Genomic DNA, 24,443 nt, shown 5'->3' on the forward strand with positions numbered 1-24,443 from the left:
GTAAATTACATAATCCTTCCTGACAGACAGAAAATCCAAGTCATAATGGGATCCTTCCTCCAAAATTTCAAAGTTAAGCTCCACTTCTCTTTGGCATAGAAGTATGCGTGCATTGTGCATGAGTCTGTACAGTACAAAAAAAAACAAAAAAACATCCTACCTGGTATACTTTTGTAGAAAAGCAGATAGCTGTCAAAGTCTCCTTTGGGCTCCTTCCATGAAACAAGGAGTTTGCTTGAGCTCAGCGCTTTGAAACGCAGCCTCCTTGGAGCTGGAACTGGAAAACAATTTTACAGTTACACTGGCTCTGACAAATTTCAGGAATTATTAAAAAAAATAAAATTTATATATATATATATATATATATATATATATATATATATATATATATATATATATATATATATATATATATATGTGCTAATGGAAGAAAATGATATAAATTAAAAATTTCCCAGACCTCAGTCAACATAAAGAGAAAAAAAATGTCAGCAGTTAAACCCAGAACAGTCAAGTAAAAGCAGCAAATTGATGTGACTTGGAGAGGAAATAAATGAATGAAAGGTTGGATGGAAGGACACAGAGAGGCCTGAGTGAATATCAGTTCTGAAGGTCCTGCAACCATGAGAGCGACACATAAGGCAGGCCAGCATGGTGCAGGGTTCATCTTCAGTTTACTTCAACTCAAAACAGCACAAAGGAGGAAAGATTTTCAAATCTTGTGTAGCTGCATCTGTGTGCACTTTTCTGATCTATTTGTGTGTATAGAATAGAGACATGATTGTGTACAGCAGCATCTTCATCTTATCCTTTGCAGCCCTCTGTCAATGAAAACAGATCTGCAGTGGCCTGTAAAAATGGTGACAGTAGCCTTTCTCTGCATGAGTCTGGGTTTGTGCAGACCGTGGTTTCTAACAAACACAGACAGCGCACTTTGTCAAATCAAAGTGTGGCAGAGAGGCAGGGGACTGTTTCTAATCTACAGACAGAGCAAGTACAGAGAGGAGCCTAATGTAGGAATTAGTAGGAATCTTACTAATTCATTTCAGATGAAAATGGACATGTTCTTTATTTCTTTGATATACATCCCCATTTTACCCTTTTTTATATATTATTCTGTACAAACGATATAAGCCCAATGCACATATTTTTGTCACACTTCCTGAAAAAGTGGATCCAATATGAAGACGGCAAACCTTTTCTTGAGAAAGACAGCTTGTTGGAATAAATTTTAAAAAAAGGAACTTTAATATTGACAAATATGAGAACAAAAAGATTGCAGCATGAAGCTGGTTAATCCAAATGTAAACTGATGCAAAACCAACAAAGGCCAACAACAGGGAAGTCTGGTTTGAGGGGGAGCAGCGACAACAACCTGACAATTAGGGGAAAGACAGACTAAATACTGCACACAGCAGGGAGAGAGGGTAATAAGGGAAAGGTAAACTTAATTGAGGGTGGGAATAGAACAGAGTAAAGCCACATGAGGATTAAACATTCAAAATAAAACAGGAAGTAAAATTGAAAGAGGGGACCACAGTCAACAGTGAGACAGACAGAGGGAACCAAAGGAGGCACATGAAAAGGAAAGCACTCAAAACAAGGACTGAGGATTCCAAGAATCCAAGAATCAATATTCAGAAAGACAAAGATGAGAAAAGTGTCATAACATAAACCATAAATCATATTTTTTTATGTCTCTAAAATGTTTCTATTACTGAGCAAACAGTGTCATCCATACATGTGGTGGCATGACTGATGCAGAGCCACTTGGCCCATGAGCTCTCTTAAAACTTCTAACTTTTTTAATTGCTAAAGAAAAAAAAAAACTGCTGGGGTGTTGGGTGTGACGTTTCCAGCTTTGTGGTACACAAACTTTCATTAAGTCAGGACAAAACTTTATATTTGTATTGAAGGATTGGTTTACTCATTTTTCGGACATTCTTCACGAGCTCTCTGCATCAGTTGAAGCTCGTTCCATTTTTTTCATTATTTGACTCAATTCCAATAAAAATGGGACAAAAGAGTATGAAATCATGAACGTTCCACAACTCCACCAATTAAACTCAAATATCATTTGGCCAGTTCTCCCATTATAGGTAGTCTTTAGATTACTCCATGGAAGTTCTGACATGTCTGCTTGCACTTCTGCAGCTGATTCTGGAGCTTCCACCAGTGTGTCAAGAAGCTAAATTTCATTTTGGAGAAGTGGGCGAAGTCACAGGGGACCAGAGCTACAATTTAGCAGAATTATGCATTGACAGTTTGACCCCAGAGAAAACAAATTCGTAATGCACAACCCAAGGAATGTCAGAAAACATGACAGTCATCCTCTTGGTTGTACTCCCAACCTGATTACACTGGGTTTGGGCTTGGGAAACTCTTCATCTAAAAACAGCTGTTAGGCAGAAACCCAGCCCTCATCCTCATCCTGATAATAGAACAGAAGTTGATTTTTGCTCTTCTTCTTAAACCAGCAGCATCTGGGAGTTGTCCAGAGGTACAAAAGGAGATGATCTTGAAGGGGAAATCAGGAAAATAGGCTTTTCCTTTTTCACACTTGGTAATTAAAGGGATCATGAGAATTCTGGCACAATGAGCCGGTTTTGAGTCACGAAACTGTTGAGAAAGCCTGAAATCTTTCCAGTAATTTCCCCCACCGCTTTGCTTGCCCCTGTGACCTGGCCCCGGATAAGCGGGAAGACGATGGATGGATGGATGGATGGATGGATGGATGGCACCCATTAGAGAAAGAACTTTACATAAAATGCTCAACATCAAAGAATCCTTTAAGCTTAAATGTCTTAATATTTAACTGCACACCCAACTAATCTTTCAGTCTACAGAGACTGATGCCTTTCAACAGTTACAATAGTGAGTGTGGACATGTAAAGAGTCTGCATTAGGCATGAAGGAGAAAGTCAAAAGCGGGTGATAATGCACTGACAAATCTGAGATAAACTGCTCAGGGTTTTCATTTGGAGGTGAGGACAGACGTCCATCCTTCTCAGTGGAAAATCCCATTAAAGCCATAACAAGAAGGCACTGTATTCTTCTAACCTGATATTATAGTACAGGTGACAAAGTTAGAAATGCGGGGCTCAGCTTGGTTAATTGCCACAAGTTGAAAAATGTTAACCTTCAGTATAATCTTAGTCACGCTTCTATACACTTGCGCACTTTTGTAAATAAATACTTTTCTCTAAAAGTTCAACATGTCAAAACTAACATCAACCCTTCCTTCCAAACAACTTTAAAATGTTAGTCATGGCATGACCTCACAACTTTAAAATCAAGTCTCAACTTTTAGAGAAGCCAAAAAAGGAACCAGAAACCCGACTGAGGTTGTCAGACGAGGACAACTTCTCAAACTTTTCATCAGGAGACGTTTCTGGTGCCGTGTGATCGTTCTGCAGCACTTCACAGTTTCACTTTTTGTTCGCAGTTTTTCTTAAGTAATCACACTACCTAGCCAACCCTCAGAATGCATAAGATGAAATCATATAATTACACAACACAAAGAGATTCTATGAATAATTTAAGTGAGCGATAGAGCTGGGTAGGTTATTACTTTGGTATCATTTAGTGTGTCCGATAGCAGGTAAAATGAGCTGGCAGAAAGGGCTCTAATGACAGGGTGACCAATTGACTGAATGTCTGGATTTTTGCTTGTCACATCACTGAACACATATGCACACAATGAATAATTAAAAAAAATAATGTAATGTCATGTAAAATCTAAATGAGCCAACTATAGCCCTCCTGAATGAATGTCAAGATCTTTAAGTAGGAGGCAATGCCAGAGACAGCAACTATGATTAATGAATATGGACACAAGTGCTCAGTGGATGCTGACAGGATACCGGGGTCTCTGATATAAATTACCCTTCAAAAACCGACACGCCGGTTCTTGTTTACCACCGTACAGCCGTAAATATCATCCAAGAGCTCCACGTTTTGCACTCCCTCTCTAAATCTAAGATGTTTTTGTGGAGCACATTAGACAGCCACGCTCTGTATCTCGCAATAAAATACTTTGTGGAAATACTAGACCTGCCCTAAACTTGCACAGTGCATACTCATTCATAACACAGTGGTATATTACACAGACCAGAGTAATTTATCTGAAAGAGTTACACCACTGAAAACAACGGGCCCCCAACAGCTACTCGCAGGAGCTTTTTGGGAGGTAGTAAATGCTGCTCCAAACCTTTGGCAGAACCTTCATGACTTCTGCCCAGCAACAAAATCTAGCTCCAGTAAATAGACTGAATCACAGAGGCCTCAATGACCCCCCCCCCCAAGTGTGAAAATGATAGAAAACGCTTTAAGAAACGATATTTAACATGTTCTCTCGTCGTGCAGCCGAACCTTAATTCACAGGGTCTAATTTCAAGGCTGAACTTGAATTATCTCCCGACTCGGTAGGGAGTCTGGACTATAAAAGTCTTTTAACTGGAGGCCCAGTATGAACTGGAATTATCTGGGTTACAGCGATACAAGCACAGCTTGATGCCCCAGTTTGAGAAGAGATGACTCTTCCCAGGATTAGGAGCGGTGAAAGCTAGCAGGGATTCCTGGTAGATGAGTAAATGCTTGCTGTCCAATCCTCTGCTTCACTTCATCTTCTCTCTCAGTCCTTGTCTCTGTTTCAAACTTCCTCTGCTTTCTTCTTCCCATCTTCTGATTTGGCTCGCTGTCCACTTCATGTTGGCTTCATTTCATCCAGCTTCTCTCCTGTGTTGTCCCCTCCCTTCTTTCTTCTTCCATGCTTTCTGTTCTCTCACATTCAGCTTTCTTTTTTCGTTTTGCTCTGTTTCATTTCATGTCTTTCTTTTGTCTTCTCTGAGCTTTCTGGTTTTTCTCAATCTCTATTTTCATTGCCAGCCGCCCCCTTTCCTTCCATCTCTAGCCCCTCTTTACCTCTCTTTAGTCGCTCATTTCTTTAATTTTCTCATCATCTTTATCGTCATCCCTTTCTTTCTACACGTTGTCCTCTCTCTTTACACTTTCACCCTCTGCTTAAGTCAACAATACTTTTGGTTCTTCTTCTCTCTTCCCTTCTTTTCTTTTTATCTTTATTCCTATAATTTTAGTCTTCCTTCTTTTGAATCGTTTTGCTTCATTTTTACTGAAAGGTCTACTGGCTCTACTATGAGTATTCAGGCTACAATACCTTTACTAATACTCAGGATTTATGTATGACGACTGTTGGTTTGTGCTGTCACCACAAGATAGCTACTGGACTGTACATGAGAGAGGTGAGGGAAGTGTGTAGAAGTGTGTGCGCATGCATTTAATGTCTGTTCAGCATCACAGCGCGCATCATTCATTGTGGGCGGTGTCTTGTTTTGTGCAAAAATTACTCTGTTCGCCGAGATAGCACTTAACCCAAATTCTCTCTGGCGTTTTTCTTCCACCTCTTCAGGCTTTTTTGCAATTTCCTCAGCTGCTTTTTTCTTTTATCAAATCTTCTTTTCTTATCCGCCAGTTTTAACATCCCTCTGCCTCTCATCTTCACTTATATTCTGCTCTTTTATCAATTTATTTTATTATATTCGGGGTTTTTTTTCCTCCTTCCCAAGCGGTTTAGCGACTTACCACCTTTTTTCTCCCTTACCTGTGTAACCGATGGCTTTTTACTTCAACACTCATCTCTCTACTGCATTGTTTGTGTGCATGTGTATGAGAGAGAGAGAGAGAGTGTGTTAAATCTCTCTTTAAGACTGGCTGAATATTAAGAGTCTGTTGAAAAATCTGTCCCCATGTGCAGTCTGGTGAAAGAAGCCATAATATTCAGCCTACTTGCCAACCATCTGTGAAAAAAATATCACCATAAAATACTCAGTTGGGTAAATTCTGCAGCAGATGACTGACATTAAACAGGAAGGAAATATTAAATCCTGGAGTCTACCACATCGACACAGACATTTTTAAAGGCCCAGTCAGTTTGAAGAGTACATTAAAATAAAATAAAATAATTTTCTAAGGAATAATCTGCTCTAATTTTCCCAGGTCATTATTACTAATGTTGTACTTGTTGAGTTAAACAAATTAAATTAAGGAGCTGATGGTTGTCTATCTCTCTTTGTTGGCCCTGTGACACACTGGCAACCTGCACAGGGTGTACCCTGCTTCTTGCCCTACGTCGGCTGGGATAGGCTCCAGCCCCCTGTGACCCTGAACAGGATAAACAGAAGAGAATGGATGGTGGATCTGAACCAGGACCTTCTTACTGTGAAGCAGCAATGCTAACCACTGTGTGGCCTATCACATTTTGATGTACTAAGGCCAAATATGACAATAGAAAATCTGGGCACCGGTTCCACAATAATATATTTCACGCCTATGCATATTTTTAAGATGTAGTCACATTTAAATGGCACTGACCACTCAAAGTACTTTAGACTTTGAGTTACATGCATTCATTCAATACTTTATGACAGCTTGTTTCTGAAACTGAAAACAAAATTGCCATCCATAAGTCAAAATTTGGGGTTGTTATCTCAAAATTTTGAGTTGGGTATTTCAAATTTCAAATTACTCAGAAGTTTGAGTTAGTACATCAAAATTCTGACATAACTTGAAATTTCAAATCAGCGCTGCCTGGCAAGAAAAAAAATAAATAAATAACAAGCATGTCTTCAGACTGCGGGGGGAAGCCAGGGTACCTGGAGGGAGCCCACAGAGGCCTCATACAGAATGATCCCAGCTGGCATTTGAACCAGGAACCTTCTTGCTGTGAAACAAGGGCTAACCACTCTACCACTATGCCACCCATTCGAGTTACATAGAGAAGACTTAATATGAAAAAGTATATTAGAAAGCAGGGTTATTCTAACTCCACACACACACAACATGTAGCTATGCTGGTTTCATCACTTGGCTCTCTGTGGATGTCTCCACAACCAGACTTATTTAATTATTTAACAATGTAGCGCACCAACAAAGGAAGTCCAAAGGTTCTGTGGATTTCACTGGTGCACAGTGATAATACATATGACATCCAAGTACCTTCAGCAGCACACTGTCAAAGAAAATGAGAAATATTATTTGTGGAATATTTTAATATGCTTTAAAAATTATGTAACTTTACTTTGCAGCATTACAGGTTTCCTGCTGGCCAAATCTCAAACAGAGACCACATAAGATCTGAAATTGTACATTCATATGAGCGCAACGTCATCAAAATTCAGCAAATCGTTTAGGGAGAGTGGCCATCTGAAAAATAGTACTTGCCCTCATTTTGGCCATTGTTGCTGAAATTCAGTGATTATTTCAGTCATTTCTGGTTTCAATTAAGAACTTTTGGTTTTAGAACTGACTTAATAGCATATAATGAAAACTAGAGACAACCAACAATTTTAAGCATCAATTTTTTGTTTCAGTGATTCAAATTAATAAAGCCTCAGACCAGTTTTGTTGCTTTAAACATCGGAAGCAGCACAGAATTTTTCTGGCCCTATTAAACAGATGTGAACAAGAAAATAAGAGCCTTTATCAGCTGTTACAATTCCAAGATATATAAAGTCCAGTGAAAAACAGGTGCACAAGGCAGACAATCACAAGAACTCAGACAGGTAAATATGGAAGCTTTTTTCTGCCAGTGAAAAATAAATTGAAATCCATAAGTCAAAAATTTTAGGTTGGCTTATTTAAAAATGTTGAGCTCGATATCTCAAAATTTTGACTGAAAGTTTTTTGAAATTTTGACAAAAAATTTTGACAAAAACTTCTGAGAAAATCCAAATTGAGAAAATAACTTGAAATTTCAGATTAAGTTAAAAAATCTTTGAGACAACAACCTGACAATTTTTTTATGGATGACAAAAAAAACTTTTTTGTTTGAAGGAGGCAAAGACAGGGAAAGAAGGAAGGCACCAGGAAAATATGAGCAGAGAAACAAAGAAAGAATATCATTAACATCAAAACAGGGGCAGAAACACCACAAATATATCACAAGAATCCAGCACCATGACATCATTTCACACAACAGTGCTTCCCAACGTGAAATATCTGTTCAACTTTGAGTCAGTGACGTCAAGCAGATTAAGAAATCCAAGCAGAAAGATGGCCAAAATGAGTTTGCACAGATGTTATTAAATGAAGTTGAATAATTATTATAATTACCCAAACTACAGCAATTAAAGTTCAGAATAACTTGTAGGTCTTCAAAGCCAAAAATTCACACCCTACACAACTGTTATCAGTCATTAAAAATGATGAGAACAACTGCAGTTCATTTTATCATAACTGTTAAATATAATGTCTGCATGTGTAATATTTTGATTTGAGTCAAAAAAACAAAGTTGATTCAAACTAGTGCTATTTTTTAAACATTATAACAGTTTTAACAGTAACTTCTGACAAAGCAGGACCTCACAGACCACCTTCTGCCACAGTATCTGCGCAACTCTGAGTCACTTCAGGCTCCGCACACTCTCTCTGACACCAGGAAACATGTCTATGTTTCATAATGAAGCTACTTCACCTGACTCTCACTGTTTGCACTTATACTGTGGTATCCTTTATGTAAGTAATTTAGCAGATGCATGCATATTAGATGGAAAGTGACCTAAATATGCAGTGTACTGTCTTTTCACATAGTTTTTGTAGCAATCCTTGCCAGATCTTTGTATTTCCTTAAAAAAAAAAAAAAAAAAACCTAAACAGCTCAAATTGAGATTAATTTACAATTTATTTATTTACAATCACAGATTATGATCTACATGCTCTGACAGTAACGACGGGGTAAAATTAGACAACCGCCAGCACGTCACATCCCCTAGAATTCAATGCTCCATTTAGTCTAAAGTGGCTGATGATTATGACAAGCAGGATTACCATCAGCAGCAGCGGAGTTTTTAAATTCAAAACAGGTTGTTCCATCTCATCCTCTTTTTTTTTTTTTTTTTTTGTTTATGAATGAATGATTTCTCATCACTGGCTTCTCTCCCTGTTCATTATAACTGAAATTATTGGCCTGCACTTTCACTCATACTAATTCACCAGGCTGCCCTCTAACCACACACACAGAGAGAGAGAGAGAGAGAGAGAGAGAGAGAGACAACCCCTACACACATTTAGCATCTTTACAATGACTGGCTCACTCATCCACGACTGAATATAATGAATGAATGCTTGACTGGCAATAACTCTTATTTGTTCTAAAATTGAAGTCAGAGTTCAGATGTAATGATGGCAGACATCCACCATCAGCACCATCTTTCTTTTCAATCACCATCTTTCCTCCATCTATTCTGCTTTTGCCGCACTGGAAGCATCTTCCCAGCGTTAGGTCATGCCTTGCATCCTCTTAGTTAGAGCAGAAAATAAAATTTACATTTCTCTTTTTGATACTTTTCAAGGCCAAGGAAACGGCCAGGGGGAAAAAACAACTGTAATCTGCTTTGCTGCACGCTTCTGCCTTTCTTCAGTAAGAGCAGTATCACATGCTTTATGCAGGTCAGACAGATGAGCATAAATCTAGAATAGCTGGAGCTTCATGTGGAGTACAGAGTGCATATTGTGTCCTAAAAACATACATAATATACTACAAGTAACCAACAGAACATTTTTCAGCTCAACACTGGATGGCAAGGTCTGTGAGAAAGAATTACCTTGTTCAGATTAAATTTCTCTCAGTTTTTCAGACTTATTTAGCATCACCACCAGGCCCTGGTGGACACTTAGAGAAATGAAGTATCACCAAAAGTGTTGGACAGATTGCCACGAAACACTGAGAATGTTTATGGTCCCTTGAGGAGGAACTCAGATGTTTTGGATGATTTCCCGGGTTTTCCTTTAGTGCTACCACATAATTAATATTTTCAGTTTGTAATGAATCATTTGGACAAATATAAAATTGGACTCTGATAAAATGATGTGCAAAAGTCTTGAGTCAATACTCATTTCTTCACATTTTGCATCTAAGGAGCCATACTTTCTTATAAGTTTTTTAAAGCTGGTTTTGAGCACCATGTCCAGGGCGTACCCTGCCCCTCACGCTATGACAGCGGGGGATAGGCTCCAATCCCTCCCCATTCTGAACTGGATAAAGGAAGAGGATGGATGGATGTTTTTCTTTGTTTGTTAAGCCACTTAATACTAATCTATGAATCATTCAAACACAAAAAAGGCACCTAACCAGTGTTGTCTCTACACATAACAGAAACCTTAGCAACAAAGCAATTTTAAATTGTATCTTTAAGCACGTTATCACTAGCAGCCTGTGACAAAAACACAGAATTTGTTCCCATTTCTTTGCCAACGATAACACAGTTTGACAGGGAAAAAAATTTACTTTGCACCAACACGGTAATTCCCAAAGATCTATTAGCCAAAAACTCAGCATGATGTGCAGTGTGTCCTTAAAAAAAATTGAGTAAATTGGAAAGGTGGAAGACAAAAGAAGAAGTGGAAGGCCTAAAAAATTAGACTGCAGATTAACAATATGTGAAGGTCATGTCCTTACAAAACAGAAAAACAACCAGCAATAACCTGACACTGGACTTGAGAGATGCGTCTATTCCTTCAGCTGATCCATCTACTGTTCACTGCTCCTCATCAGAAATGGTCTCAGAGGAAGGGTGGCTATCAAAAAGCCATTCTTAAGCAAGGAAAACAGGGGGAAAAAATCAGGCAAGCCAAATTACACAAGAACTGGACTTAAAATCAACGACAACGGGGCTTATGGAGTGATGAATGCAAACTGAAATTTTTGGTTCAACTCATCATCAATAGAGGAAGTCATAAGAGAGGAAAACAGTGAGTGTCTACAGCCATCTGTGAAGAATACTGTACCAAAAGAAATTACAAGAAAGCTTGCCTAAGAGAGTTCAGGTGTGGAAGAATCTAGAAAACAACAGCTTCATTTTTCAGCATGACAATGATCCCAAACAAACTGCCAATGCAGTAAAAACATACCTGGATAGAAAAACACACAATGGAACACTATCACTCATGGATTGGCCTCCCCAGATACCGGACCTCAATATCACTGAAGCAGTGTGGGATCATCTTGACAGAGAACAGAACAAAAGGCAGCCAACATCCAAAGCAGAGCTTTGAATGTCCTTCAAGAAGCCTGGAGAACTATTCCTGAAGACTGCTTAAAGAAATGACAAGAAAGCTGCTGAAGAGAGTTCAGGCTGTGTAGAAGAATAAAGGTGGTCACATCAAATATTGATGTTGAAGCTTGTTGGAATTGTAAAAACTCTGTTTTTACCTTATATGCTGTATTTCCCTATGTTTTTGAATATGTTTCAATAACTCCCTCCACCTATTTTCTGTGATTTTACAGTAACTTTTTTATTAAATGTAAAAACAAGCTACACAAACACTTCTTGACATGACACATTGTTTCAGTGATGCATAATTTTAATTTATTCCAACAGAATAAATTAAAATTTATTCCAATAGAATATATTAAAATTAAGCAACATTGAAGTTAGAATATTATTTTCCTATAATGCTGCTTTCTAAGCCTGAATGCTGGACCATTTTCTATATTTGTTGCAGCAAAAGAAAAAAAAAAGTGGACAAATCCACTCTTTAAAGGGACGGTTGCTCTGTGCATACAAACATCCTGCATGGTAGAGCACATGCTAATCCTCAAGCTAAAATCCCCTCTGACCAGATGTTGCAGCTTACAGGGACAGACTGGGCATAAAATTAATGGCTCTCACATGCTCCCTAATGAAGGGATTGAACAGGACATGGTCCCATTGTGTCTGGGAGGTCGTTCATGTTCTACTGTGGTTCACTGGGACCCAATCCCAACTTTATTCATTGTGTCACATTTCTGTCTCACCTCTCATTTCTGTCTGCCTGCAGCAAAAAACATGATCTATGGAACTGCTGATCGAAACTGGAAAGAAAGATCTTTGACAAAAGGAGGCGGCGGCGGGGAATGGGTGAGGTGGAGGGGCCAGAGATGAGAAAAATGACTGAAGATAAACAGAGCGAGAAGGATGAAGGAGATGGTATGGGAGAAATAAAGAGTAAGAGGAAAGAGTGACAACTTAGGGGCAAAATTCCTATTTTCATTTCAAAGTAATCTTTATTGATTAGGGACTTCCACTGGTCCATTGGTAAATAAACACAAAGGAGCTCTGTGCTAATCAGTCCCAGTTTTAAAAGATTAACTTTTAAGCAAAATTGATGTAAATTCTGGAAGATCACCCAGTGATTCAAGCATGTTTAGGGTGGAATTCTTTTAATTTAGCTGTAAAAAAAACAGCTCGATAAAGGGATCGCGTCACAAGTGGCTTATGAATTTTGAACAGCTTCTGAGATTCTGTGTATTGATCCTTTAATCAAGACCTTCTTCTCTTCTAACTCCACAGCCTGGAAGGAATGTGTGCCACAACCACACACACAGACACACACACACGAAATTAAACGTTTAAACTTCCCTCAGGGTCATTTCCATATGATCAGTATCTTGATAGCGAAAGGTCTGGCCATCTGTACAAGTCTTGTGCACAAAATCCACTTAAACACACAGACACACACACACACGCACACGCACACACACATACACACACACACACACACTCTGCATCCATCAGACTGAATATAGTGCATTGGATCCATTAGCTGTAATAAGCTGAAATTTACCAGTAATGCATCCTACAGCCATAGAAGAGATATTAATATTTACCATCTGAATACTAATCAAGTACCATGACGTGACCTTAAGGCACCTGACCCCCAATCTTGATCATATAACTGAAAAGAACTAACAATGAAAAATAAAGTTTTCACAGGGCTGCATTGTCATGGTGAGGGGTCCGTGGGACCCTGTGTGTTTTTGGTTTGGGTTTTGTTTGACTGTTGTGGGGTTTTTCTTTTGTTGTGGGGTTGATTGTTTGATTTCCTGGTTCCTTGTGTTTCTCAGTTTTCTGTTAGGTCTGCGTCTGTTATGTTTAGTATTTCCGAAAGAAGCAGCCACCAGCGGCTGCCTCTGGAGTTCCTGCACAGCCCCAGCCTGGTACCACTGTGCAGCCACAGACCACTGCTGTCACCACAGCCTCCGCCCCTGTGTGTGAAAACACCGGACAATTTGTGAGTACTACGTTTTCCGAGCCAACAGGGGATAGCACCTCTTCCGGGATTATTTACACACCAGAGGATTTTAGACAGGAATTCATTGACTCTATATCGGCGCTATGTGCACAGTTCGAGCTGCCTGATGAGGGGGCTCGGGAAGCTGTGAAACAAATCGTTCACAGACTGGTGTCTGCCCACCCAAGGTTTTTGGATTTCCTGCCTGCTTTAATAAAGGACTTCGTTGTGGAAATAATCCTCCCTGGTTTTTCACCCTCCTCTGATACGTTTATTGGACTGCCTGATAATTCTGAGACTGTGGTTTTAGGGACTAAAGATGAAACATGGACTTGTGATGAGGCTAAATGTGTTGGAATAAATACTGGAAAGACTGTGAGCAATGCTCCTGTGAAGCGTGCTGCACCTGTTTTTGTTCCACCGGCAGTACCAGCCAAGGACCGGCCCGCGTCTGCACCCTCTTTAGGTTCGCGGGTGGGATCGGCCGAGGACAGGCCCGATTCTGCACCTGTTCCTGCTTCTCAGATTAGAAGCACCCCGTCGGGCGCTTCTGCTTTAGCCCCAGCGGCTTCAGTCAATGCTTCAGCCTCACAGTCTTTAGCTTCTGCCTCCAGCAGCCTCACAGTCTTTAGCTTCTGCCTCCAGCAGCCTCACAGTCTTTAGCTTCTGCCTCCAGCAGCCTCACAGTCTTCAGCTTCTGCCTCCAGCAGCCTCACAATCTTCAGCTTCTGCCTCCAGCAGCCTCACAGTCTTCAGCTTCTGCCTCCAGCAGCCTCACAGTCTTCAGCTTCGCCTCCAGAGTCCCCAGCAGCCTCACAGTCTTCAGCTTCGCCTCCAGAGACCCCAGCAGCCTCACAGTCTTCAGCTTCGCCTCCAGAGACCCCAGCAGCTCTCTCTGCTTCGCCTCCAGAGACCCCAGCAGCTCTCTCTGCTTCGCCTCCAGAGACCCCAGCAGCTCTCTCTGCTTCGCCTCCAGAGACCCCAGCAACTCTAGCTCCCGTTCAGCCTCTGTTAGCACCCTCAGCTGCAGCTTCAATCCCTTCCGTTCCCCTAGCCCTAGCTACGTTAGTTCCTTCAACTTCGGCTCCAGCTCCCTCAGCTCCAGCCTCGCCTTCAGCTTCACTCCCTCTGTACCTTCACCTTCCCCAGCTTCAGTTCCCCCAGCTCCTTCACTCCATTTAGTCCCCTCGGTTTCCTCAGTGCCCTCTGTCCCTTCAGCTCCCTCAGCCTCAGCTTCAGTTCCTCTGGTCCCCTCAGTCACTCAGGTCCCTTCAGTGCCCTCAGCTTCAGCCCTTTCGGTCCCCTTAGTTCTCGTTTTGGTCCCTTCGGTCCCTTCAGATACGGTCCCCTTAGTCACTCAGGTCCCTTCAGTACTCTCAGCTTTGGTCCCTCAGGTCCCCTTAGCTCCCTCCTTAGCTTCGGTCCCTCAGGTCCCCTTAGCTTCGGTCCCTCAGGTCCCCTCGGTCCCTCAGGTCCCCTTAGTTTCGGTTCCCTCGGTCCCTCAGGTCCCTCTGGTCCCCTTAGCTCCCTCCTCGGTCCCTTTAGCTCCCCCCTCAGTCGTTTTGGTCCCTTTGGTTCCTCCGGCTTCCCCTATAGCTTCTCTCCCCTCAGTCTCAGTCCCTTTAGCCTCTCAGCTCCCTTCAGCCCCAGTCCCTTTAGTTTCACTCCTCTCAGCACTTGTCCCCTCAGTTCCCTCATCAGTTTTGGTCCCCTCGGTCCCCTCTGGTCCCCCAGGTCCCTCAGCTTCAGAGCCCCCAGTCTCCCTCAGCCTTTTGGGTCTTTGCAAATCATTTTCAAGTACAGCTCCCACTGTAGCTTCGGTCCCCTCAGCCACCTCAGAGTCACCCCTGCCAGGACTTGCCTTTAAGCTACCCACACAGCAGCCCCAGTCATTGAAGCAGACGGCTGTGCACCCTACTCAGCAGCATGGCTCTTTCGAGTTCCCTGGCTCTTTCGAGTGTCCTGAGCCTGCTCACCGCTGTCCTCGTCGCCGCCACTGGGAGCGCGGTCGGCCTCCTGTTCGCCTTCGTCCTCGTTGCCGCCGCTGGGAGTGCGGTCGGCCTCCTGTTCGCCTTCGTCCTCGTCTCCGCCGCTGGGAGTGCGGTCGGCCTCCTGTTCGCCTTCGTCCTCGTCGCCGCCGCTGGGAGTGCGGTCGGCCTCCAGTTCGCCTTCGTCCTCGTCGCCCCCGCTGGGAGCGCGGTCGGCCTCCAGTTCGCCTTAGTCCTCGTCGCCGCCGCTGGGAGCGCGGTCGGCCTCCAGAACTGTGTGTTATTTTCAGAGGTGGGAAGTAACGAAGTACAAATACTTCGTTACTGTACTTAAGTAGATTTTTAGGTATCTGTACTTTACTTGAGTATTTATTTTTCTGAGTACTTTTTACTTTTACTCCCTACATTTTTACACAAGTATCGGTACTTTCTACTTCTTACATTTTCAAAACAGAATCGTTACTTTTTAACAAGTCAGGGAGAAGTTTGCGTTTCCGGTCAGTGCGCCGTCAGTCATCAAGCGATCTGAGCCTAAACGGAGGAATATTAACATATAAGAGACAATCGTACTGGCGTATCCTCCATCACCGGGGCTTATCGGGTACAAAGGGATTAAATACACAAACCCATATAATTAATGTCTCATTTTTAGCGCTATAATCAGGGGTCACAGCGGGCCGGACCGAATCCGTAAGTTATGCTCGCGGGACATAAACAGCTTAGCTAGCGCTACTGAAGAGGAGCGAGCATGAAGGGAGTAACGTGTGGCAGGTAAATGCAACGTTTTTAAATGCTCAACAAATATCAGCAAACACACAAAGTGTGTGCAGTTTGTCACACAGTGTGTCTACTAGCTAAAAGAAGAGCTGCTGCATTTCAGGGAGAGCAAAGAGAGAGAAGTTCACTCAGAGATGGAGAAAGAGGACAGGAGAGGAAGAAGAGAGGTTAGATTTAAAGGTAAGGACTGGAAAATAAACTGAAGTATGCTGACTTTGTTTTATTCAAAGATTGTATGAAAATACTGCAGTTTAGTACATAATAAACGGGTTAGCTTGTTGTACTGTATTTACAGTAAAGCTCTGTGTTGGTGCACTTTGTGTTCATGGTCAGAGTTACAGGTTACATCAGTGCAGCAGAGATGAGTTTGAATCAAAGCTGCTGATGCTGAGATTCATTCACTGAATCCAACATTTCTACAGCCTGTATGCTGTCAGTGTAGGGGATGGAGATCAGCTCAGATAGCTGTGAAATACTGGGTTACATCTTTGTGAGTTCAGTTCATCCACACAGAGCAGTAAACCTCAGAGCAGCAGCAGCATGTCAGCTGATCACAGCCTGCACACCAACATCATTTACTGGAGCTACAATAGAAAGCTGTGGTTCTTCTCCCCATGCAGAGCCACTACAGCTGATCTTAGTGTTCCTCCACCTTCTGAATCCCACTGTAACCCCTGAGTATCCTCATGTTTGTGTTTAGGTGGAGGCACAGTCACCCTCTACTATGGAGGACACAGAGAACAGAGCTGTGTTTAAATTCCCTTTCACAGTTTGTGATTCAAGCTGAGAGCATTCATTAGAATTAAAATTTAGATTGGAATAACATTTGTGTTCTCATGTATTATTTTATATTATTACAATAATATATAATAAGTTCAGTTCAGTTAGCTTTACACAAAAATAGCAGGTAGAAACGTCCTCCAAAGAGCTACTTTTACTTTCTTACTTTGAGTAAATTTCAGAGCCTGTACTTTTTACTTTTACTTAAGTAAAGAACTTGAACCAGTACTTCGACTTTTACCAAAGTATTTTTAACACAAGTACTTGTACTTCTACTTAAGTACAGAATGTCAGTACTTTTGCCACCTCTGGTTATTTTTGTTTTGCTTTGTTCCCGTGTTGTTTTTGTTTTGAACTTTTTTCCGACCTTGTGCTGCCGCCTTTTGTTTCTTTCTTGGTTTGTTTTTTGGACTTTGCCTTTTGGTTTTTTATCTTGTGTCTGTTTTGTCCTTTTGTCATGTCCCTGGCCTCCTGTGTTTTTGTACTGAGTTTTATTCCCAGTGTTGTGACTAGTCATCATCTCTGTCACATGTCTGTGTGTTTCCTGTTTTACTTTGATAGTCCTTTGTTCCTTGTGTTTGTGTTTAGTTTTGCTTCCCCTTGTCTTGTTTGTTTTATTACGTTCAGCTGTGCCCCTCATCTGTTGCCTGCACCCCAATTTCTTTATGTGTGTATTTAAGTCCTCAGTCTGTGTTTGTTCCTCGTTGCATTGTCATCATTGATTCCCTGCTATGTGTCACCCTGCCCGTTATTTTCTGTTTAGTTCTGGCATCTGTCCAGCCCAGTTATTTGTATTTAGTATTTCATGTCATTTCCTTAATAAACACCTGTTAAACTCAGTTCTGTCTCAGAGTCTGCATCCTGGGGTCTAATCCTGTCTACCACACAGCCAGCCATGACACTCTTAAGGTCCTGCCACAGCATTTCAGTCGTGTTGAGGTCTGGACTTTGACTGGACCATTGCAACACATCTGCTGCTGTGCTTTGGATCATTGTCCTGTTGTGTGATCCACTTTCAGCCAAGTTTTAGCTGTTGGACAGATGGCCTCACATTTGACTCTAGAATACTTTGGTATACAGAGGGGTTTATGGTCAACTTAACGACTGCAAGGTGCCCAGATCCTGTGGCTGCCAAACAAGCCCAAATCATCAGCCTTCCATCACAGTTGGTATATTTGTGCTAATATGCTGTGTTTGGTTTTTCCAAATGTGGTGCTGTGCATTATGGCCAAACATCTCCACTTTGGGCTCATCTGTCCAAAGGAAGAAGTCTTGAGCTTTGTTCAGATGCAACTTTGCAAACCTAAGCCATGCTGCCGTGTTCTTTTTAGAAAGAAGATGCTTTCTCTTGGTAACACTTCCAAACAAGCCATACTTGTTCAGTCTTTTTCTAATTGTGCTGTCATGATGTAGCTCTTGTTTTGTTTTGTTTGGATTTTTTTTTTTTGTTTTGGGGTTTTTTGGCAGTTTCTCTGAGCATTGCACAGTCTGACTTTGGGGTGAATTTGCTGGGACATCCACTCCTGGGAAGATTGTGACATTGTGTTAATAACACACATCTGAATGCTCCAGTCCAGCAAACTGACAAAACTTCTGCTTCTACAGAGCTGTTCACACTTGCTGATATTCAGTGAATGAAGTACATTTGGTTAATGGCACCTGGCTGCTGTTTATCTTCTTAATTCCTTTGGTGTATTTGGTTTTTCACAGGACTGCATACAGTACTGTGAAATCTTTCCGTATGTTGCCCTGGAGCCAATAAATTAACTATATCAACAGATATTGGGGAGGACCAGCAGGAAGAATCCCTGTATCATTCAAAAACACACACTGTTTCAATTCAAACACAAATATGCGGATATATTCTCACACTGGTAATAACACATGTTCAACTGGAAGCCACCCAGATTTTTAACGTGATCAAAAATATTGCACAAACCAGACAAGAATCTACACAGACACCAGACAACAATGCACATTTTGATGAGACTCAGGTTTGCTGAGGTGAAGATAATTGCAAAGCACACTGGAGTGTTATATACTGTGCAGCACATTGCACAGCAAATCATCCCAGCATGAAGCACACTGTTACAACACTTTTATTAAAGCCCCTCTGAAGCGTGGCAGTATCAGCAGTGGGGTGGCAAGTGTTGCCATGTTGCCAGCATGAGACGGCATGACGATATGAAGGTGATATGAACTAAGGCATGATGTGATTGGACTGAGCCTGCACATCAAACAGCGAGATGATGAAGGGAGGAATGAGGGAAGAAAGGTGGAGGATGAGAAACCACAGAGAGGTCAGGTGAGAGAAAGAAGAGGGATGTGGAGATAGTGGAGGTCAGATGGGTAAGGGGTGAACTGATGGGGTAGATAATGGGAATGGGAGAGCAAGGGGAAATGGAGAGTGAGAATCAGACAGATAGGAACAACTGGAGAAGGGGAATAAGTACTTACCTTGACCCTGTGCCTTACTGGGGTAATAGGAAACAAGAGCCAGTAACACCAGTGGAGCCCACAAACACCAACTGATCTGCCCCATTGACAACATCCTCACGACCAGCAGTCTAGACCTGCAAGTACAGAAAAAGATCAACAAGCAAGAAAAAATCAAGCGGGGAGAGTTAAGTGACAGAAACTCCATGAATGGCATTCAGCTGCAGGGTGACTCTGTGGTTCAGAAGAAAAAAAACACCTAGCCCACAACACTTCAGTTCACTGATCTAGAATCAGTTATCTGTGTCCAATAGCCACTCTTTTAACAGTTACAGAGCAGAAGTCTCACAGTCTAGACTGACCACAGAGCAGCAGCTGAGCCTCCCGCCTACACAAACGGGCCAGAGGCAAAACAGTGGAGCACTTTGTTTAGAGAAGAGAAGAAGAGAAGAGAAGAGAGAGAGAGAGAGAAGAGAAGAGAAGAGAAGAGAGAGAGAAGAGAAGAGAAGAGAAGAGAGAAGAGAAGAGAAGAGAAGAGAGAGAAGAGAAGAAGAGAAGAGAAGAGAAGAGAAGAGAGAATCAGACAGAGTGACAGTCAGTTTGATTGACACTCCAGAGAGGGAACATTTCACCGAAGCCATTGTTCAACCAAAAAGAGCAAACACGTCTTCGCTATCTCATCTCCTCCCTTTCAACCCTTCAACTTTTTGTTCTCTCCCTGACCCTGCTCTTCCTCTCCTTCACCATCTCTCTGTCTCCTCTCCACTCTGCCACTCATTATTATGAGCACAGGATGGACACACACACACACACACACACACACCACACACCACACACACACACCACACACACACACACACACACCCCACAGATACCATCTATGAGTTTCTATTTTCTATTGTAGAAACACCACCTCACCATAGTCATATGCGTAGTTGAATGGATTAAAACAGCATGTGGGGGGGAAAAAAGTTGTTCATGATCTCAATAGAGGTAAGCCCGTGCTGTTGAATGAGCAGCAGCTCCTTTATTCAGACGGTGTCAAAAGACCACGAAAAATGGCAATGCATAACAATAAGAACACACAAGGATGGCTGATTATTTTTTTCCACTCTTGATATGTGTGAAGAAGGGACGGAAAAGTGAAACGAATTAATTTGTAATGTCTTTAACAGGCGCGCTGACAATGCAATAATTTACACACAAATAAAGTTCATCGGGGCTACTAAAGTGACACGAGTATATCAGGTGAGGTTAACGGTGCTCACATGATAGAAGCCCCAAAGTTTCCCCTGTTTTTTGTATTGCAGGGTGATGATGAACCTTCCTTCAATCCGAGGGGCAATCTGCAACTGGTTAATTGCTTTAATTGCTTAATAAACACCAGAATAAATGCGTCAACTTCAAGCAGTTTGTTGCTCGCTTTTAAAGACTTTATATTCGGGACGCAGTTTGGAACAATACTGAATATAACAATAACGCGAAAGACCTACGGCACATACCGATGAATTAAGAGCAAAGCATTTTAACACATTCAGGAATAAAATATAAGCGGATTATTCTCTAATAATAATAATCGCAATAGACAGTTTTTTATGTTGTATCTATTTTCCACCTGCCGTTATGCCTGCAAGTTTGATTCAGTGCCCGCAGCTCGAATGCGTCTTCGCAAATCATTTCAAGTGCAGCGAGTGATTAATTTAGTTTCTCAGGCAGATTTGGCTCAAACTATCAGATGTTTTCAAATTAACTGATTTGTCGAAATACTCAGCGCCAGCAGCACACCTGAGACCGACTCAGTTGAACGCACAATGAATGAAATCGCCTTTCATACCTCTCCAGTCATCAATTCAAAGCGTCCTTCTATCCCCAAAGGAAATCCTTGAATACCAAAGACCGCTCCTGCTGCTGCCTCCCAAAGGGTTCCTCTTTCTTCTCACTCTTTCTTCCCCTCTTCCTTCTCTCACTCCCTTCTCTCCGGATACAATTCGGTCAGCCGGAGTGGGTGTTTCTCTCCTCGTTATTCAGCCATCCCTCCCTCCGGCTATTCCTCACTGTCCCAACCCTTTCCTTCACCCCGCTTCATCTCAGAGAGAGAGAGAAAGGGCGAGAGAGAGAGACGAGAGAGAGAGAGAGAGAGAGAGAGAGGGGCGCGAACCGGTGGCGCTGCGCAAAATCCTTCGCTGCCAACCTGCAGGTTTCAAATCGGCCTCAGCCTCTCAGGGTCCCTTCGTGCACCTCCAGCGGTCACGACGGGACTTGTCGTGGAGGACATATTTGTAATCTGTGGCTTTAAGGACCCACACGGTATTCGTGGCGCTCGTTTGTATGTGCGCACTTTTCTTTCTTTCTTTTTTTTTTTTTTACTTGTAGAAAAAAGTCAGTCTGAAAAAGGCTCTGTGCGCTCGGAGCAGGTGTCTGGCCATGCCCCGCTGCGCTGCCAGCTTTGATGTTGAAGGCACAATGACACAGGATTTCACCTCAGCTCAAAATTGGAGTTTAAAAAGAAAGAATCTGACAGGGTCCATATGGAACATTTCAACTTCACACTTTCCCCTTTCTGCAAAAGCATCCATAGGTCTAAATGTTTAGCTTTGGATTCATGAACAAATCTTGGAAATGAACTCTATCAAGACATTTTCCCCCTAGTAGAGCAATCCTGTAAGCTAGTCTTCCTATTTTCCCCAATTCAAGTTCATTCATGCATAAAATGAATCAAATCATTTTATCTCAAACAATTTTAACGTCAGAAATTTTTATTGAGTGCAGAACATTTTGTAAGTTAACTGACGTCTAATCTAATTATAACTTCTTAATTGTTTTATCAGTTGGAGTTCATTCAGAATTGTTTAGTAATATCATTTAGGATAAACATTTGACAGTGCTATCAGCTAGTCTCTGCAGTTAGGGTCAAAATTTTAAACCAACATTGAAATGCCAAATGCTGCAGTTCCTCCAGTGGCCATTTGAGGCCGGCTACAAAAGTGTGTCAATCTCCATAGACTTCCATGTTTAAAAAGCCCAATTTTATACCATTTAAAGCAAGTTTATATGCATGGTACAAAGACAGTTTTGTTCTCTATGAGTAGTTTCCCTCTTCTTGACAACTGTGTGGTAGGTGATTTTTTTTTTAATAATTCATTTGGATGGTATAAAAGATGTGGTTTTCTTTTTGATGGTGTAAAGCAGCCCATTGCTGTGTGCTAGACCTCACCTCCTCTAAGTGTCTGAACTGGACCTCTCGACTATGTTGGTGCCATTTGAAGCATTAGTGGAGCCATTATCTGACGAATATTATGGCTTGCTGTGAGGTACTGACCTTCCAAGAAGCCTGTGCTTCAGTTTTGTTGAGTGCAGTTCTGGTATTTTAGTATGTCACTTAGTACTAATTAGCAGATATGTGTTTCTGTGAATGCTTGGCACTCCACCCTCTGGTGTCATAACCAGTTAGGTAAATTTACAGTGGACTCTAAAGCAGACCACAGATTTTCTTGTCAACAGGGAAAGAGTCTGAAGTGTTTGTGTGTGTGTGTGTGTGTGTGGGGGGGGGGGGGGGGGGGGGGGGGGGGGGGGTGGCTTTTCCCATTCCAGAGCTAGCAGAGGAGAAACTGGCAGGTCAGGGTTTTCCAGAAGGTAAGGCAGGAGGGCGGACAGGCTGGTGAGTAAATGGTGAGCATGGATGCGATTCTTTCCTTTCACAGGAACAAACCAGCTCTGAGAAGAGAAGAGCGCCTTCAGCCAAATGTGAGACTCATTGGAAGCAGAGCAGAAAGCCACCTTAGTAAGGAGAATTCACAGGGAAGTACAACAAACAGAGAGCCTGATTACCACAATCAATACAACAACAATCTAGCAAGAAGAGTGGGCTCGAGCTGCTGCTTAAGTACAGGGAGGTAATGAGCTGATAGCACACAGGTGAGCAAGAAGAAGGCAGGTAGAGTCCATAGTGGGCCTGCCCAAACTCCACCTGAGAGCAGAGGTGGTTAGTAAGATAGTGGCTACAAATAGCTTTTATATACAGCCTGTGGTGTTAATTTGATGTAGACTGTCATACACTTGAAAAACTTGGTCTGTAGATAGAAGACGACAGCTTTTTTTTTTTTTTTTTGCCAAAATATCACACATACAAAGGTCAAATAAAATAAAGGTAAAATATTTTTAAATGAATAGTTTAGTTTGGACTTTGTTGCTGAGAGATGTGAATACTGATGCCCCATTAATGTTACTGAATACTAATGACTAATGTTGTTTTGTCACAGTCTGTGGCATGTCATATTAATCCGCATTTGTGCATTCACGTGATGCACAAGATTATGGCAAAAATGAGATGGAATAGTCACTCCAGGGTTGTTGATGTGAAGGGGATTTTTTTTAACTCAAACTGTGATCTTTCCCTAAACCCGACCACTGAGTCAAAATGATGGGGGGAAAAAAGCATAAAAGTGATACCTACCCAGCAGCATCAGACAAAACAGCATTATATGATACTCAGAGACAAGAACATTTGTGTGTGTAAAAGTGGCGTGACGCACTCTTCAGCAAACTGTTCTTTCAAAGTAAATGAGCATTATAATGGATTACCCAGCACCATGAGTTCGTCCATCGGGCTGAGAAAAAAGAAGACTCGAGCGCACTTTGAAATCCTGTTTATGCACTCAGCTCTGCTGCTCTTGAAGAAACTTTGTGATTTGCCCTGAGGGCGGAAGAATGGGAGTCATGGGAAACTGAGACAGGTGAAATGTGCCAGTGGCTGAGTTGAAACGCTGAACAGCTACACTCCAGGTGCGTCCCTGAGGCACATAAATACTCTTAACGCAGACATGCACATCTTAGCCAAACTGCTGTCCAGATGTCATAAACACTATAATCGGGTGGATAAGGATTCAGTGTCCTCCTCCTACCTCCCTCCCTTCCTTCCTTCCTTCAGCCTCTTCCTCCCTTCCTGTCTTTCTGTTGTCCCCTCTCCCTTCAGGTTGCCCGTTTGTAGCAGAGCACACACCAAAAAAAAAAAAAATGCAGCACATAAAGATCCCACTCCACAGTGACTGCACATATATTCAGGGAATATATGAAGTTAAAACATATGGATAAATTATCAGCTGTACTTCCATAACAATAAATGTCATGATATATTTACGTTTTTGTACACCTGTTCATGTATTTACTTTCTCTGCTTCATGATCAAGAACTTCACAGCTAAAAGAGTTTGTTCAGTAGCCCGTGATTTATACGTCACATTTGTGATTTACGTTTATGTGTCTGTTCTGATGATTCAAAAAATGATGGTAAGTGACTGCGGCTGAACGTATTCATGCAATTTTGCTGTGAATAATTTAGCATGCAAAAGAAATATGAAATTCTGGTTAATTACTAGGTTAAGAGGAACTAAAATCA

General features: G+C 41.9%; 1 protein-coding gene across 1 annotated transcript in view; it reads right to left on the reverse strand.

Moving 5' to 3' along the window:
- The window catches only part of col14a1a (collagen, type XIV, alpha 1a), a 158,609-nt gene extending 139,427 nt beyond the window's left edge, over positions 1-19,182 (reverse strand). The window contains exons 1-2 of the mRNA XM_030750883.1: positions 19,071-19,182; positions 161-277 (exon numbers count right to left, since the gene is read on the reverse strand). Coding sequence (XP_030606743.1) covers positions 161-277; positions 19,071-19,164 — 211 coding nt within the window. The 5' untranslated portion in view covers positions 19,165-19,182. The remainder of the gene's footprint in view (positions 1-160; positions 278-19,070) is intronic.
- Between the last annotated feature and the right edge of the window lie 5,261 nt (positions 19,183-24,443).

The sequence above is a fragment of the Archocentrus centrarchus genome, chromosome 16 (assembly GCF_007364275.1).
Source record: "Archocentrus centrarchus isolate MPI-CPG fArcCen1 chromosome 16, fArcCen1, whole genome shotgun sequence".
NCBI classification, from domain to species: domain Eukaryota; kingdom Metazoa; phylum Chordata; class Actinopteri; order Cichliformes; family Cichlidae; genus Archocentrus; species Archocentrus centrarchus.